The 16,539-nt window shown below is 38.5% G+C and overlaps 1 protein-coding gene across 1 annotated transcript; it reads right to left on the bottom strand.

The window, feature by feature from the left end:
* Nucleotides 1-10,216: 10,216 nt before the first annotated feature.
* On the bottom strand, nucleotides 10,217-12,976 carry gdf2 (growth differentiation factor 2). Its single transcript, XM_037691030.1, has 2 exons — nucleotides 12,640-12,976; nucleotides 10,217-11,133 (listed from the first exon to the last, which is right to left on the bottom strand). Exons 1-2 carry the CDS (start codon nucleotides 12,974-12,976, stop codon nucleotides 10,217-10,219), a joined length of 1,254 nt encoding a protein of 417 aa, XP_037546958.1.
* Between the last annotated feature and the right edge of the window lie 3,563 nt (nucleotides 12,977-16,539).

Raw genomic sequence — 16,539 nt, 5'->3', positions numbered from 1 at the left:
TCCAGAGTTGAAGATGTTCTGTACAGAGGAATGGAGAAAAGTCCTCCAAGGTGATCAGGACTGACCAACAGTTACAGAAATGTTTAGTTGAAGTTACTGCTGCATGCTGGGGTCACACCAGAGACTGAGAGCAAAGGTTCACATACTTTTACCATCACAAATATGTAGTCCATCCATCTATTATCTTTTACCCGCTTCTTCCATTTTGGGTCACGGGGTTTGCCGGTGCCCATGTCCACCACTGTGCGAGACCTAAGTTAAGTTGCCCCCCCGACCACCTTCTTAAAATCTAACAAAATTGGTGTCAAACATTTGTGCTGGTTTGTGCAGCCATCATTTTAAAGATATTCATAAATTTTTCCAGAGGTCAACAAGTACATAAGAAGTGTGTTTGATAGCACCCCCTGGTGATCAGAAAACAAAATACAGGTCATTGGTTTTGTTTTTTGGAGGTGTACTAGTTCAAAATGAATTTTATCCATGTTAAAATTAATCTATTCATATTCATAGTTCAGCATCTAAGCATTTTTAAATGAAATTCACTGTTCCAATATGAACAGATTTTCATTGACCTTTGATGACCTCTGGAAACTTTTTCATTAATATCTTTAAAATGATAGAGGCACAAATGAAAAATGTTGCTGCATAAAGCAGCACAAACATTTGACACCAATTTTGTTAGATCTGAAGAAGGTGTGTGTGTGTGTGTGGGGGGGGGGGGGGGGGGGGGGTGGGGGGGGGGGGGGTTGGTTGCGCAACTTCATGGGCCGGGTACACCCTGGACAGGTCAATAAATAAATGATCAAGTATAATAATTTGTCTCATTTGTTTAACTGGGTTCTCTTTATCTACTTTTAGGACTTGTGTGAAAATCTAGTGATGTTTTAGGTCATATTTATGCAGAAATAAAAAAATTATAAAGAGTTCACAAACATTCAAACACCACTGTATAAGCTATGGTTGATTAGCTTGAATTGGGCTGACTTCAAAAGTTAATCAATTGTAGATGTACATCAAATAATTTAATCTGTTTAGATTAGATTAGAGTAGATAAAACTTTATTGATCCCTTGGGAAGATTCCTTTAAGGAAATTAAAATTCCAGCATCATTGTACGGGTGGTAGATAAAAAAAATAAATAAAAAAAGGGACAGTAAGTATAAATAATGGAAAGTAAAATAAATAAATAAATGTTAATAAAATTAAAATGAATAAAAATTAGCACAGAGATATGACAGTAAATATTACTATATAACCAGTTACTGGCTATTTTAAAGTGGTGGCTGCTGCTCCTTCCCATCCTCTGTCCTCCTGTACCCCTGCTCAGTGAGAAGTTTTTACTAATGATGTGGACAAGTGAACACACACGTGCACATACGAAGATATTGCCTCCACCTTCTGGAGTCAAATGTGGTAAGAAATAATCACACATTACTCGTAGATCAGTCCTTTTTTCCCAGAATGTGTAAATTCGAGTCACAGTAGTGTCAAATGAGTTTTATTTATTGAACATTTATTTAAGCAGGCAAATACCATTGAGTTCAATGGTCTCTTTTTCAAAGGAGGCCTGGGCCTGAAGGCAGCTTAAACATATGTAACCAAGTAAACTGATGACTTTAATGCATTTTTAAAAAGAAAGATGGAAATAAAATCTAAACCAGAATATTGTGAAAACAAACTGAACTCATGTTTGTCCAGATCATTCCTGCAAGGTTAAAGAACAATCATCTGTTATGTTAATGCAACAGCCTGACTGTACACAGTTAATAGCTCTTGGTGAGATCAGTTTAGTTTGTTTGGAAAGTGCCCCCTCTGCAGGTACATTGAGCTGTTAGACAACAGAAAAGTTCTACCTACCTACAGGCCTGAAAAGAAGTGAAAATAAAAATATACTCTAACAAAACAGGGATTCCACATGACAGGTACAAATAATACATTTGCAGTGTTATCACTAGAGAAACCAAAGAAATTCACAACAAACAAATATATGAATATAATGTTAATTCATTCAACCTTTATTTATACAGGTTAATCCCATTGAGCCCAATAAACTTCAGTTGTAATTATTGCATGCAGTACACTGATGTCTCCCGTCGCTGATGGATTTGAATGGTGAATGTTTGAGTATTTCACAGGACTACAATTTAACAGGGAATGCAAGCAAGCCTTAATGTTTTGGGTGCAAGATGTTCGATTGGGTAAGAGATACATTGTGTAAGAACAAAGGGAGTTTTTTTTTTTTTTTTTGTCTATGACTGTGCAACGTCACAGAGCCTGGCACGTGAAAGGAGAAAATTTATTCACTACCAGGTGCAATGGTAGAACCAGATGGTGGTCAATGCATATACAGGTGCTGGTCATAAAATTAGAATGTCATGAAAAAATTGATTTATTTCATTAATTCCATTCAAAAAGTCAAACTTGTATATTATATTAATTCATTACACACAGACTGATACAGGTCCTTCTCAAAAAATTTGCATATTGTGATAAAGGTAATTATTTTCCATAATGTAATGATAAAAATGAAACTTTCATATATTTCAGATTCATTGCACACCAACTGAAATATTTCAGGTCTTTAATTGTTTTAATACTGATGATTATGGCATACAGCTCATGAAAACTCAAAATGCCTGTCCCAAAAAATTAGCATATCATGAAAAGGTTCTCTAAACAAGCTATTAACCTAACCATCTGAATCAACGACGTAACTCTAAACACCTGCAAAAGATTCCTGAGGCTTTTAAAAACTCCCAGTCTTGTTCATTACTCAAAACCGCAATCATGGGTAAGACTGCCGACCTGACTGCTGCCCAGAAGGCCATCATTGACACCCTCAAGCAAGAGGGTAAGACACAGAAAGAAATTGCTGAACGAATAGGCTGTTCCCAGAGTGCTGTATCAAGGCACCTCAGCAGGAAGTCTGTGGGAAGAGAAAAGTGTGGCAGAAAACGCTGCACAACGAGAAGAGGTGACCGGACCCTGAGGAGGATTGTGGAGAAGGGCCGATTCCAGACCTTGGGGGACCTGCGGAAGCAGTGGACTGAGTCTGGAGTAGAAACATCCAGAGCCACCGTGCACAGGCGTGTGCAGGAAATGGGCTACAGGTGCCGCATTCCCCAGGTCAAGCCACTTTTGAACAAGAGACTGCGTCAGAAGCATCTCACCTGGGACTGCTGCTGAGTGGTCCAAAGTTATGTTCTCTGATTACAGTAAATTTTGCATTTGCTTTGGAAATCAAGGTCCCAGAGTCTGGAGGAAGAGAGGAGACACAGAATTCACATTGCTTGAGGTCCAGTGTCAAGTTTCAACAGTCACTGGGGTGTCATGTCATCTGCTGGTGTTGGTCCACTGTGATTTATCAAGCGCAGGGTCAATGCAGCTAGCTATCAGGAGATTTTGGAGCACTTCATGCTTCCATCTGCTGAAAAGCTTTATGGAGATGAAGATTTCATTTTTCAGCACGACCTGGCACCTGCTCACAGTGCCAAAACCACTGGTAAATGGTTTACTGACCATGGTATTACTGTGCTCAATTGGCCTGCCAACTCTCCTGACCTGAACCCCATAGAGAACCTGTGGGATATTGTGAAGAGAAAGTTGAGAGACACAAGACCCAACACTCTGGATGAGCTTAAGGCCGCTATCGAAGCATCCTGGGCCTCCATAACACCTCAGCAGTGCCACAGGCTGATTGCCTCCATGCCACGCAGCATTGAAGCAGTCATTCATGCAAAAGGATTCCTGACCAAGTATTGAGTGCATAACTGAACATGATTATTTTGAAGTTTGGTGTTTTTTGTATTAAAAACACTTGTCTTTCATTGGTGGGATGAAATATGCTAATTTTTTGGGACAGGCATTTTGGGTTTTCATGAGCTGTATGCCATAATCATCAGTATTAAAACAATTAAAGACCTGAAATATTTCAGTTGGTGTGCAATGAATCTGAAATATATGAAAGTTTCATTTTTATCATTACATTATGGAAAATAATGACCTTTATCACAATATGCTAATTTTTTGAGAAGGACCTGTATATTTCAAATGTATATTTCTTTTAATGTTGATGATTATAACTGACAACTAATGAAAACCCCAAATTCAGTATCTCAGAAAATTAGAATATTAAAGTATATTATAGTATATTCTACAAATCCTTTTTTTATTGGTCTTAAATAAGACCAATAAAAAAAGGATTTTTAGAAATGTTGGCCAACTGGAAAGTATGAACATGAAAAGTATGAACATGAAAAGTATGAGCATGTACAGCATCAATACTTAGTTGTTGCTCCTTTTGCTGGATTACAGCAACAATGCGGCGTGACATTGAGTCGATCAGTCTGTGTCACTGCTCAGATGTTATGAGAGTCCAGGTTGCTCTGATAGTGGCCTTCAGCTCTTCTGAATTGTTGGGTCTGGTGTATCACATCTTGCTCTTCTCAATACCTCATAGATTTTCTATGTGGTTAAGTTCAGGTGAGTTTGTTGGCCAATTAAGAACAGGGATACCATGGTTCTTAAACCAGGTACTAGTAGCTTTGGCACTGTGTGCAGGTGCCATGTCCTGTTGAAAAATGAAATGTGCATCTCCATAAAGTTGGTCAGCAGCAGGAAGTATGAAGTGCTCTAAAACATCCTGGTAGATGGCTGTGTTGACTTTGGACCTCAGAAAACACAGTGGACCAACACCAGCAGATGACATGGCACCCCAAACCATCACTGCCTGTGGAAACTTGACACTGGACCTCAAGCAACGTGGAATCTGTGCCTCTACTCTCTTCATCCAGACTCTGGGACCTTGATTTCAAAAGGAAATGCAACATTTACTTTAATCAGAGAGCATAACTTTGGGCCACTCAGGAGCAGTCCAGTCCTTTTTGTCTTTAGCCCAGGTGAGATGCTTCTGACTGTGTCTCTTGTTCAAGAGTGGCTTGACACAAAGAATGCGACAGCTGAAACCCATGTATTGCATACGTCTGTGCGTGGTTGTCCTTGAAGCACTGATTTCAGCTGCAGTCCACTCTTTTTGAATCTCCCCCACATTTTGGAATGAGTTTTGTTTCACCATCTTCTCCAAGGTGTGGTTATCCCTATTGCTTGTACTCTTTTTCTACCACATCATTTCCTTCCTTTCACCTCTCTATTAATGTGCTTGGACACACAGCTCTATGAACAGCCATCCTCTTTAGCAATGACCTTTTGTGTCTTGCCCTCCTTGTGCAAGGTGTCAATGGTCGTCTTTTGGACAACTGTCAAGTCAGCAGTCTTCCCCATGATTGTGTAACCTACAGAACTAGACTGAGACTATTTAAAGGCCTTTGCAGGTGTTTTGAGTTAATTAGCTGATTAGAGTGTGACACCAGGTGCCTTCAATATGGAACCTTTTCACAATATTCTAATTTACTGAGATACTGAATTTGGGGTTTTAATTATTTGTCAATTATAATCATCAACATTAAAAGAAATTAACATTTGAAATATATCAGTCTGTGTGTAATGTAAGAATATACAAGTTTCAGTTTTTGACCGGAATGACTGAAATAAATCAACTTTTTCTTAATTTGTTTATTTAAGGATCCCCATTAGTTTCTACCGTAGTAGAGACTATTCTTCCTGGGGTCCACACTTAAAACATTGCAATTAAATCAAGCTTTTACAAACATACAAAAAGATATAATAAAATACCTAAGATAAAGACAAATTCACAACATAAAAATTCGAACCAACCGTCTCAATAACAACATTTTATAAGCATTATAAAATGACAAAATACTGTACTATTTTTAAAATTAACATGATTGGCAATTAATGTAATTACAGAAGGCAGCATGTTCCAATAAGAAATAGCTCAATACACAGCTGTTCTTTTGAGAGCATTAGTCCTAAGCAGAGGTAATGTAAAAGTAACAATAGAGGCTCGTCTAGTATTAAAAGCATGTCTATTGCAGGTGGGTAACTGTGATAAAAGGCTAAAAGGTTTATGTAAAGTCCAGATTTTGTGTAAAGAGAGAAGAAGGCTGCATGCTAGTTTGTCACCAACTTTCATCCATGACAGGCAATGATGCATGAAATCGATGCTTGTTCTAAAATGACATCCGAGTACTAGCCTTGCAGCTTTATTTTGAACTACCTGCAGTTTATCCAGATGTTTTTTTGAAGCACTTGACCAAACAGCTGAACAATATTGAAGTTGACAAAGAACTAAAGATTGTATAACTAATTTTCTTATTTCCAAAGACATAAAATGTGCATTATGCCAGATTATAGCAATGTTTCTGCTCATCTTAGTCACGATCTTATTATTATCTTTATTGCCTTTCAACATAACATCAGAGATGCACTGCAGAACAAAATTAAAATGCATATTTGGTCACAAACAGAACCCATCTGGATAAACTAGAGTATAAAAAAGAAGAATAAAATAATAATATAGAATAAAATAGAATAAAAACCAGATCACAAAAGGGGAGGCTGTATACGTATAAGTGCAAAACCTTCGCAATCTGTCCAAGAAATGTATCAGGAATAATATGTGCAACCAATCACATAACAGGTAGATAAAATAATATTATAGTCTTGGATTATTTGGAGTGATTCAAAAGTCTAATGGCGGTTGGGTAGAAGCTGTCACAGAACCTTATTGTTCTGCATGACAGGCTGTGGTATCTTCTGCCTGAGGGTAAGAGAGAGAACAGTCCATGACAGGGGTGTGAGGGGTCCCTGGCGATTCTTGTTGCCTTCGACAGGTAGCGTTGTTTTGCCAGGTCCCCAATGGGTGGCAACGTGACCCCAAAAATTTTTTTTCAGCTGACCTTACCACTGTCCCCAGTGCCTTTCTATCTGAGGCTCTGCTGCTCTCAAACCACAGAGAGATGCTGCTGATAAGCACACTCTCAATGGTGCCGCTGTAGAAGGTAGTGAGGATTGATGGGCTGAGGTGTGCTCTCTTTAGACTGCACAGAAAGTATGGGTATGGCGAACCTCAGCTGGGTCAAGACAAAGTACCTGTTCCTCCTGTTATGGAGTGGCCTTCACCGCAAGCATGTTGTTAAGGGCCTCAAACCATCCAAAATAGTTATTAAGTTGGTTCAGGAAGTCAATGTTCCCATCACAGGAATGGGGTGTGATCTTATAGTCTGTAAAAGGTTTAATTCCCTTCCAAAGTCTCCTGTTGTTCATGTGGTCCTGAAAATGGTCTTGGATTTTGTGTCCATAAACCCTTTTAGTCAGTCTGACTGCTTTGTTTAGCCTGGCCTTGCTGTTCTAAGGATAGTTGTGTCTCCAGATTTGGAAGTGGGGTCTTTTGATCTCAGAAGGGCTCGCACCTCTGCAGTAATCCACGGTTTCTCATTTCCCCTAACTATGATGTGTTTTTTTGCAGGGACATCTTCCATGCATTTCTGAATGTTGCTTGATACAGTCATAGCATATTCCTCAATATCAGCCTCCTGGTCCTTGGTGGCAGCCAAGTATATTTATAAACCCTGTATACGTATAAGTGCCCTTTATAACCCTTTATAAACCCTTCCCACACTCTTGCAATGTTCTGAATAATGTTCTACAGTCTCTAAATGCTCTAAAAGAGCACAGTGAAAGAGAGCAGATGGACTGATGCTACAGTTACTGAGTCAATCCTGGGGGTGGGCTGGCCATCTGGAGCTTCAGGACATTTCCCGGTGGCCTGGCCCGCTTGGTGGTTGTCAAGGGGCTGGACCAGTGGCTTGGTTTGGGTTGCGCTTGATTGTTTTGGATGGCTGGTCCATGCCGCTCGCTCGGGTGTCCACTTCAATGGGGATACCTGGGCGATGGCGATGGAGGGGGGATGGACCCCACCCTGTCTCTTTCTTTCTCATTCTGGGGCTGTCTCTTACGGCGGAGCAGAGACACATAACAGGTTGTGCACCCGCCTGTTGTGTGTCTCTGCTCTGCTGTGACAGACAGCCTCAGAAAGAGAAAAGAGGGCCCCCCTCGGTGATCACTGAGCGGGACAGGCCACCTGGAAATGTCTCGGTGCACACGATGGCCAGTTAACCCCTCAGCACAATGCTCAGGTTTGTCACCTTCCATCAATCAGCCAGTTAACCCCTCAGCACAATGCTCAGGTTTGTCACCTTCCATCAATCAGCCAATCGTGTGTTGTGTACAATCCTACGTTAAAAACCCACGAAAGAGCGAGTCCGCTAAAGTTGAACTGCAAAGTATTGAGGAACTACTATGCCTATCTCAAATACAACATACAAAGCATCATTGTTCAGATGTGTTAGAGTGAGGGTTTATTGGCTGAAAGCTGGTCACATGGTGAGTATAGGGATTCCCCCTTAGTTCGTTGCTATGACAAACAACTTCCTGGAGGTGTGAACAGTTCTGAAGAAAAACAACAAAAAAGGTTGAATCATGTCATCTGGACTTCGTTTTTTTGTTAAAAAGAAACGTTTCGCCCCTCATCCAAGAGGCTTCGTCAGTCTGAGGCCTAGACATCTGGTATTACCCAGAAGCCACCCTGACTCTTGTGTTTCAAGCCTGCCTCAGATACCCCTGAAGTCTGGCCTTTTCACTAATGGTTTCAAAAACACGATTCAACCTTTTTTGTTGTTATATACCTGGATGACTGAGAAAACAAACTTTGAGTTCTGAAGAAAGTTTGTCCAAAGACTCTGCTCGGTGCCATTTTGTGAAAGACACTGATGTGAATGGTGACTCTGTGGCCCGGCGCTGCTTTTTATACTTTATATGTGTATAAAATAGACTTAAACCGAGGGGGTCTGGTGCTTGGCTGGGGGTCTGGGCTGTGGGGGGCTGTGGGTGGGTGGGGGGCTTTTGTTCGATGGCGCATTCACACCTCCCTAAACGAGCCGGACTTTCAAGGAAAACGAGCTAGAGTTCGATTAAAGCGGACTAAACAGGTCTGGTGTGAATGCACCCTAAGTGTCACAATGCCGGACAGGACAAGGGGGGGGAAAAAAAAAAAAAAGAGAAATAGATTGTTTCAGAGGAGCCTGATTCAGACAATTTAAACATGCCTAATAGCTGGTTGGTCAAAATTATGCTTAAGAGAACAATATTTGCTGATTTGCACAAAGACCGCTAATAAACAATTGTGAAGCCAACAAACGAGATAATAAAATCATGCAGATAAATGATACTGATTTAGTAACGTTACAGACATTGGCTTTTTTGATAGCCTAGCTTAAGGATGTTTTGGAACTGCCATCTAAAACATGTCTACATCAAATTAACATCAGATACCATACAAAAACAGATTTTTTTCTTTTGCACTTTTCACATGCAGAAGAACTAAAAAAAAAGTTGAAACAAGATATTTTCTCTTTTTATTTAATGTTTATGAATCTTTTCAATTCCAGTTTTTGGATTGTGAGTAAGTTAGCATGTATTTTGTTAGGATGTAAATTGTTACTATACAGTATACATTACAATATACAGTATATTGTTGACATGTATGTAGTTAAGATGCATAGCCTATAGTTAGCTTTAGCATGTGGATAGTTAGCATTTATATAGTTAGTACAAGTATTGTACATAGATAGCATGTACAGTATAAAGTTAGCATGAGCATAAGTGGAGTTAAAAAGTTTGTGAAAACCACTCTAATATTTATTCTTAGGATACATAATATTAGTAGGCATGTCTAAAATAGGCTTCTATGCTACTGAAAACCTTGTATTGTCTACATTTATTGTAAATGATGTCAACAAGGACACACCCAAACTTTTGGAAATCACCATTGAAAATCTTAAGTTTTTCTCACCAAAACCTGTGTTCATGTGGACAATGCAAACAGATAATTTATTTATTTATTTTAATATTTGGAGAGGTAAAGATGGGCCAAGGAACACATTGTTGCTCCTGAAATGATAAATTTGATGTGTTTTGTGTTGTTCATTTTGCTTGATATAAAGATTTCACAGTTCACCTTAATTTATTTAGCTATAATGCCGTTTTATATCAAAAGTTCAAAACATAGAAAAAATAATTCCAGTTGAAAAATTACAAAGTACAAATGACTGCAAATGTTGTCATTATAAAGACAATAGGAAAAAATGCTTAAAGAAAATTATTCTTCGACTGAGAAAGGAAAAATTTAGGCTTTCAATTATGGACTGCAGTGTTCCTAGCATGTTTTAAGCCTAAACTGAATAAAAGTAAAATTTTGACCCATTTTTGTTTCTCTTATTGAGCACAGTTCACCCTGACTACCTGCAGCCACACTCTGCCACTTTCATCTCTTCATAAAGGTATCTTATAGTGAGGCGCCCATTCTCCTGATACATGACTGTTATAGGGTCCAGTTTTATGGGGACGCAGCATGCCATGTTGGCCTTCTTGGGATCTCTGAGGTTCATCAGAGCCTGGATGAGGGCGTGCTTTGATGGGGTTGATTCATCGGTCAGCGGGTGGTAACACACTCCTCGACATTCAAAGGCATCATATTCTGGAGGTGCTACAATCCAGCTATCCCAGCCAATGTCTTTAAAGTTGACTTTGAGTGAGGTTCGGTGGCAGTATTCCAGTTCTGCCTTCCTTTTCATTCTCCTTAAATACCGAGTGTCAGGCATCTCATTTGGAGGTTGATTTCCTCTGTTCAAATCCTCCCCCATCTGAAGAAAGGTTTCTTCTTCATGAAGCATCATCTCTTTTAGTTCCTTTTTTGCCTCTCTCCTTTTGCTGCTGAAGTCATTCGAGTAGACTATTAAAATGGCCGAAGTATTATCTCCAATAGATAAACTCATGTTGAAGCAGCTGACTTTCTCCTCTCCTCTATCAGAAGCACTGCAGTCTTTCATATCCATGACTACATCAAAAACAGTCACTCCGTGGCCCAACTTCAACCAGCTTTGAACTGAAGTAGTCACATCAAACGTCACCCATGTGCTCTGTGAGACCACAATCTCCTTGCTATACAAACTTTGTGTTGGAGATGTGAAATTGTTGCCATCAACCTTATAAACTTTAACTGGGACTTTAAAACTCTCGGAGGTGACCTCTGATCGGGCATCCTGCAAGAAGAGGAGCTGGAGTTCAGCAGTGGTAATCTTCTCATGGTTGGGAATACTGCCATTGAACTGCAGCCTGTGTTGTGATTTAGTGCCATTTATTATAGTAAGAATATCTGTTAAAGAAAAAAGAAAAAACGAGTTACTTTAGCCATCATATGTTGTCTTTTTTGATTGCATTGCAAAAATCTAAATGTTTTTAATTGTGGTTCCAGCCCACAAATTTTAGGATTTTTAGCCAACTTTTTACCTAATTATAGTAAAAGGCAAATTTTATCCAAGTTACAAATACATAAATGGATATTTGTCATTTTGAAGTGGTCTGTGTAAAAGTTATGCACAATAATATCTTAGTTGTAGCTTTTGAACAACTTCAGCTACAAAAATTGTTTTTGTCCGAACGAACTGACAAACTACTGTCTAATCTACATGCAGCCAGGACCAAACTGGACAAAAGGACCACATACAGTCCACTCTAAGCCCGTCGACAAACTTATACAGCAATCCATAACAATGGGCCAATTATCTCAAAGCAATATGAATTATGAGCAGCATTTTTTTCATAAATCATGACTCTGTAATATGCCAAAAACATTTGCAAGCTGTTGTTTTTTCATTTGCACGTCCTTGTCAACTTTGGACTGCAGTGTTCATAGCATGTTGTGCTAGGAACACTGCAGTAATGATGTCAAGGTGAATCCACCTTGACATCATGTCATCTATTACTCACGGCATCTGCTGTTAAATTTATAAAGCACAATAACTATATTTTTGTTGTTGTTTTGTTGTTTTTTAATTTCATACTACTGCTATCACTACTCTTCAAAGAATGAACACATTTTAAAATGGATAAACTTCTGTTCTGAAAACACATGTAATGTTTCTTTTGTTTTGTACTGTATGTGTGAATTCTTAAGCATTACTGCATCTCTGCCCCACCAGCACCATCACAGGTACAATAATGCATTGCAGCAATATTCAAGAATCAAGTTGAAAAGAAGGATTACTAACTATCATCAGCTCTTCATGCAAAATATCAGCATATGCATTCTTGAATTATGGGATTGACAAAAAATAATTGAATGATTAAAACCAGAAAGTAAAAGGCCACACAAGGTCATGACATTTCATTCAGTGCTAACACTCAGTTGTATCAAGTTTAGTAAATAAATCGAAAAGGCACAGAACTTACAGTCTGAAAAGCAAAAGCAAGCAGATCCTGACCTCAGAGTGGGATTGATGAAAAACTTCAAGACTACACCTAAGGGTGCACCAAGTTTCTTTAAATTATCTTGAACAGATCAGAAGCTATAGCCCAGACAAGCAAAAACCTTGTTTGAAAAAAACTGATCTTGATTTGTGACCTTGACCTCAGAGCTGGGGTGATGAAAAGGTTATGTGACACTGGCCAGTCATGGTACAAACATGTATCAAGTTTCACTGAATTATCTTGAGCAGGTCAGAAGGCACTGAAGCATGCATGAGGAAACGCTAGAACAATTCAAATTAAAGGCATTTCTGAAATAGCTTACACTGTTTTTTAATCACCTGTGAAGAGTCTCTGTTCTAAGACACTCAATAAATCATGACTCCACTTAAGACTAATTAAATTTTTTTTGTACCTTGAACCATGAAGCTTCGTATTACATCATACTGGGGCAATGTCGAACTGTCCGAGACATACTTGTTGTACAGGTCCACCATGATCTGTGGGGGGGAGATCCTGCTGCGCTCCTGTGGAACAGTTGACAGGTTGAGTTGCCTTAAAAAACCTTCCTTTAAACTTCCCACAAGGTTTTCTACTCTGGACTTGGTGTCTTCTTCTGCCAGAAGGTCCTCTGACAGCTTGTACGATTTCTCCAGATCCTCGATTATTTGAACGTCATTACTGAGAGGCTTACAGTTGCATGAACCAAAACACACCACCAGATGAAATAAAAAGGTCCTGGAAGTATTCATTTTGAGAAAATGTTGGAAACCACTCAGCACATGCAGCGTTCAGACTGAATTTTTGGTAGCAAGATTTAATAACGAAGATCGCAAGTTCAGGAAATACAGTTCAGATGTCCGTTCCCATGCTCCTAGAGTAAACAGGGAGACTTGTGTCAACCAAAATAGTAGCTTGGCCATACTTAACCTTGTTGTTGATGTCTTTTTTTAAAGCTTTGCTATCATCAGAGGACTGGCTGCTAATGAAGTCACTGTAAACACTTGACATTGATAATGAGGAAGGCACCGGAAAATGTGTGGTTTCTGACAAACAGACGTTTCCACAGAACGCTTTCCCCCAATTTAAGGGTGAAATTATAGCATTAAACTGATAAGCTTGGGGATATAGCAAACTTTCAGATGTAGCAAACTAATCAATGACAAATAATGTATGAATTATGAAACAAAGAACATTAGCCCTGAGGTAAAATAAATTGTTGCAAAGATGAGTGTATCCTACGTTCTGTCTGTACATGTTAATTTTAAAAAAGGCAAACTTTTTTTATAGTGTGCCCCAAAGTTTTTATTCACACCCAAAATGCTTGAAATGGCCATTTTTCATATAGAAACGAGTCTTTGGACCTAAAATCCCACAAATGCTACTTTAAACCTACATTCCTGGTGATGAGACAGTCTTTAAGTGTATTTTAACGTCTCAGGTGTCTGTAATTGTTAGATTTTCAAAAAAGAGAATTCTGTTTTAGTGTGAACAAAGTGTTTTGTTATCATCTAAAAAGCTTCAAATGGCCAATCTTCATAGAAACAACCATTTTGGCCAACAACCCCACAAATTCTAGTTAAAACCTTGTTTGTTCCTGAAGCTGTCTTTAAGTGTATTTGAGGGTCACCAGTGTCTATACTTCAACAAACTCATTCTTTATCTCTTTTTTTCTGTCTAAAACAAACTGCGCACGCCAGATCTTGATGACATTCCAGTTACACACTTTCTATAAAGTTTATTCCTCACTTAAGTTGGTCAAGTGGTTCTGATGCAACCCATGTTCGTGGTTCCACGCAAACAGGGTGAGAGGATGGACAATGCCCATGAGCTTCTCTCTGTTAAACAAAAAGGTGACAGATAACGTTTAACCCTGAAATGCATAAAGACGGATTACATCAAAGATTTTTCATAATGCTGTAATTCATCATTTTTTCCTGTATAAATGGTGGATATGCTGTCTTTTCTTTATTTTGATTAAATTATAGTTTCCTCAAATGATTTTTAGGGTGGTTGGGATTTCTGCAGTGTGGCCTTGGACCACTAAATATAATTGTTTCAGTCTAAACAATAAATCACAAAATATGTAAAATCATGATGCTAACATGCTGATAAAAATATCCATCCATCCATTATCTTTTACTTGCTTCTTCTATTTTTGGGTCACAGGGGTTGCTGTTGCCCATATCCAGCAGTCACTGTGCGAAAGGTGGGAGACACCCTGGACAGGTCTTCAGTCCATCAGAGGGACACATAGAGACAAATGAGACAAACAACCATTCACTCTCTCACTCACACCTAGGGACAATTTAGAGTTATCAAGTCTAACGTATGTTTTTGGTTTGTGGGAGGAAACTGGAGTACCTGGAGAAAACCCACGCAGCACGGAAAGAATATGCAAACTCCACCCAAAATGGCCCCCGGACTGGGATTTAAACCGGCAACCTCTCGCTGAGAGGCAGCAGCTCTACCAGTTGCGCCACCATGCTGCCTGCTGATGAAATATTGACATTATTTTGTGGTGATTTCTTTGAAAGCATACTATCTATATACATTTTTATTGAATCAGGATGCATGATTAGCCTAAGAATTATAATTTATTCAATTTGTATAAGTGTTTCAATTTATCTACATTTTTTGTATATTACCTAATTGCTGTGGATCTTTTTTTAACATCTAGAAGTGATTTAACCAAGTTTACTGTGTCTCTTAAAGTGTATATTACATTCTGACACTGTAGCTAAGCTTTTTTTTACTATTACTTTCTACGTGTTCCTGCTAGATCTGATTGCTTTAAGATAAATATGCATGCAGCATCTATAATACATGTGGTTGTAAGTTTGATTATTACAGCTATGACAAAATCAGCAACCAAATCCTGTCTGAACTTTACATTTATTCACATATCATGGTAACCAATCTACAGGTGCATCTAAAAATAATTAAAATATTGTGAAAAAAAAAGTTCAATTGTTTTGGCAATCATTTCAGAGAATGAAACTCTTAACTTTGAAATACTTTAAATATTTCAAGCTTTAGAAATCTAGAGGACAAATTGACCTCATTTCCTTAAATGATTTGTTAAAATTGAATAGTTTTCATTTGATACTATTTCTATCTTAATGTGATTCTTGACCTGCCATTGTGTATCTGTTCCTCTAAACCCAGCCGGTGGAAGCAGATGGTCGCTTGTCCTGAGCCTGGTTCGGCTAAAAGTTTCTTCCTCATGAGGGAGTTTTTCCTTTCCACTGTTGCCTTCACGTTTGCTCAGGATGAGGGTTCTGCTAAGGAGTTAAATTCAAAGCTGTCTGCTCCTCAGATAAATAGTGTTATTTGTGTTGATAAATAGTGTTGTTTTTAAATAGTGTTAAATAATTAATTTTAAATAAAAATTCCATGCCGATTGTGCGGCTCATCTATCAACCAGCCAATTGTGTGTCATGTCCAATCTTATTTTGAAAAACTGCAATAGAGCGAGTCTGCGATAAACGAACTGTGAAGGAGAGAGGGACTACTGTAAACCAAACTAAAAATGTGTAAAGTGTAACTAAATATCTGGTGTTCACCACAAGGAATCTATGTTGACAGCTCAGGGTTAGATTTTCAAATGTACGCCCAAATTGAACATGCATATAATTTAAACATCTATCCATCAGTTCTATTCTTATTCATGCAGTAAAGTACTGTATTTGAAGAACAATGGAATAAAGCAACAAAAAATGTAAATGTTGAAATGATATGCTGTCAGTGGTAATTATAATTGTGCCTGGTAGGGTCTCTCAAGGTACAAACCAGATTCCAAAAAAGTTGGGACACTAAACAAATTGTGAATAAAAACTGAATGCAATGATGTGGAGATTGTAAATGTCAATATTTTATTCATAATATAACATAGATGACAGATAAAAAGTTTAATCTGAGTAAATGTAACATTTTAAAGGAAAAATATGTTGCATCAAAATTTCAGTGTCAACAAATCCCAAAAAAATTGGGACAAGTAGCAATAAGTGGCTGGAAAAAGGAAATTGAGCATATAACGAACAGCTGGAAGACCAATTAACACTAATTAGGTCAACTGACAACATGATTGGGTATAAAAAGAGCTTCTCAGAGTGTCAGTGTCTCTCAGAAGCCAAGATGGTAAGAGGATCACCAATTCCACCATTGTTGCGCAGAAAGATAGTGCAGCAATACCAGAATGGTGTTACCCAGCATAAAATAGCAAAGACTTTTAAGTTATCATCATCAACCGTGCATAACATCATCAAAAGATTCAGAGAATCTGGAACAATCGCTGTGCGTAAGGGTCAAGGCC

The sequence above is a fragment of the Nematolebias whitei genome, chromosome 17 (genome assembly GCF_014905685.2).
Source record: "Nematolebias whitei isolate Nwh7 chromosome 17, NemWhi1, whole genome shotgun sequence".
Lineage (NCBI taxonomy): Eukaryota > Metazoa > Chordata > Actinopteri > Cyprinodontiformes > Rivulidae > Nematolebias > Nematolebias whitei.
The sequence above is the reverse complement of the archived record's forward strand: the minus strand, read 5'-3'. Positions and strand labels throughout refer to the sequence as shown.

Excerpts from the sequence above, each read along its gene's own strand:
- gdf2 (XM_037691030.1), bottom strand. The coding sequence starts at position 12,976 with ATGAATACTTCCAGGACCTTTTTATTTCATCTGGTGGTGTGTTTTGGT. Across the intron at positions 11,134-12,639 it reads ACGAAGCTTCATGGTTCAAG|ATATTCTTACTATAATAAAT; the intron begins GTACAAAAAAAA and ends TTTCTTTAACAG.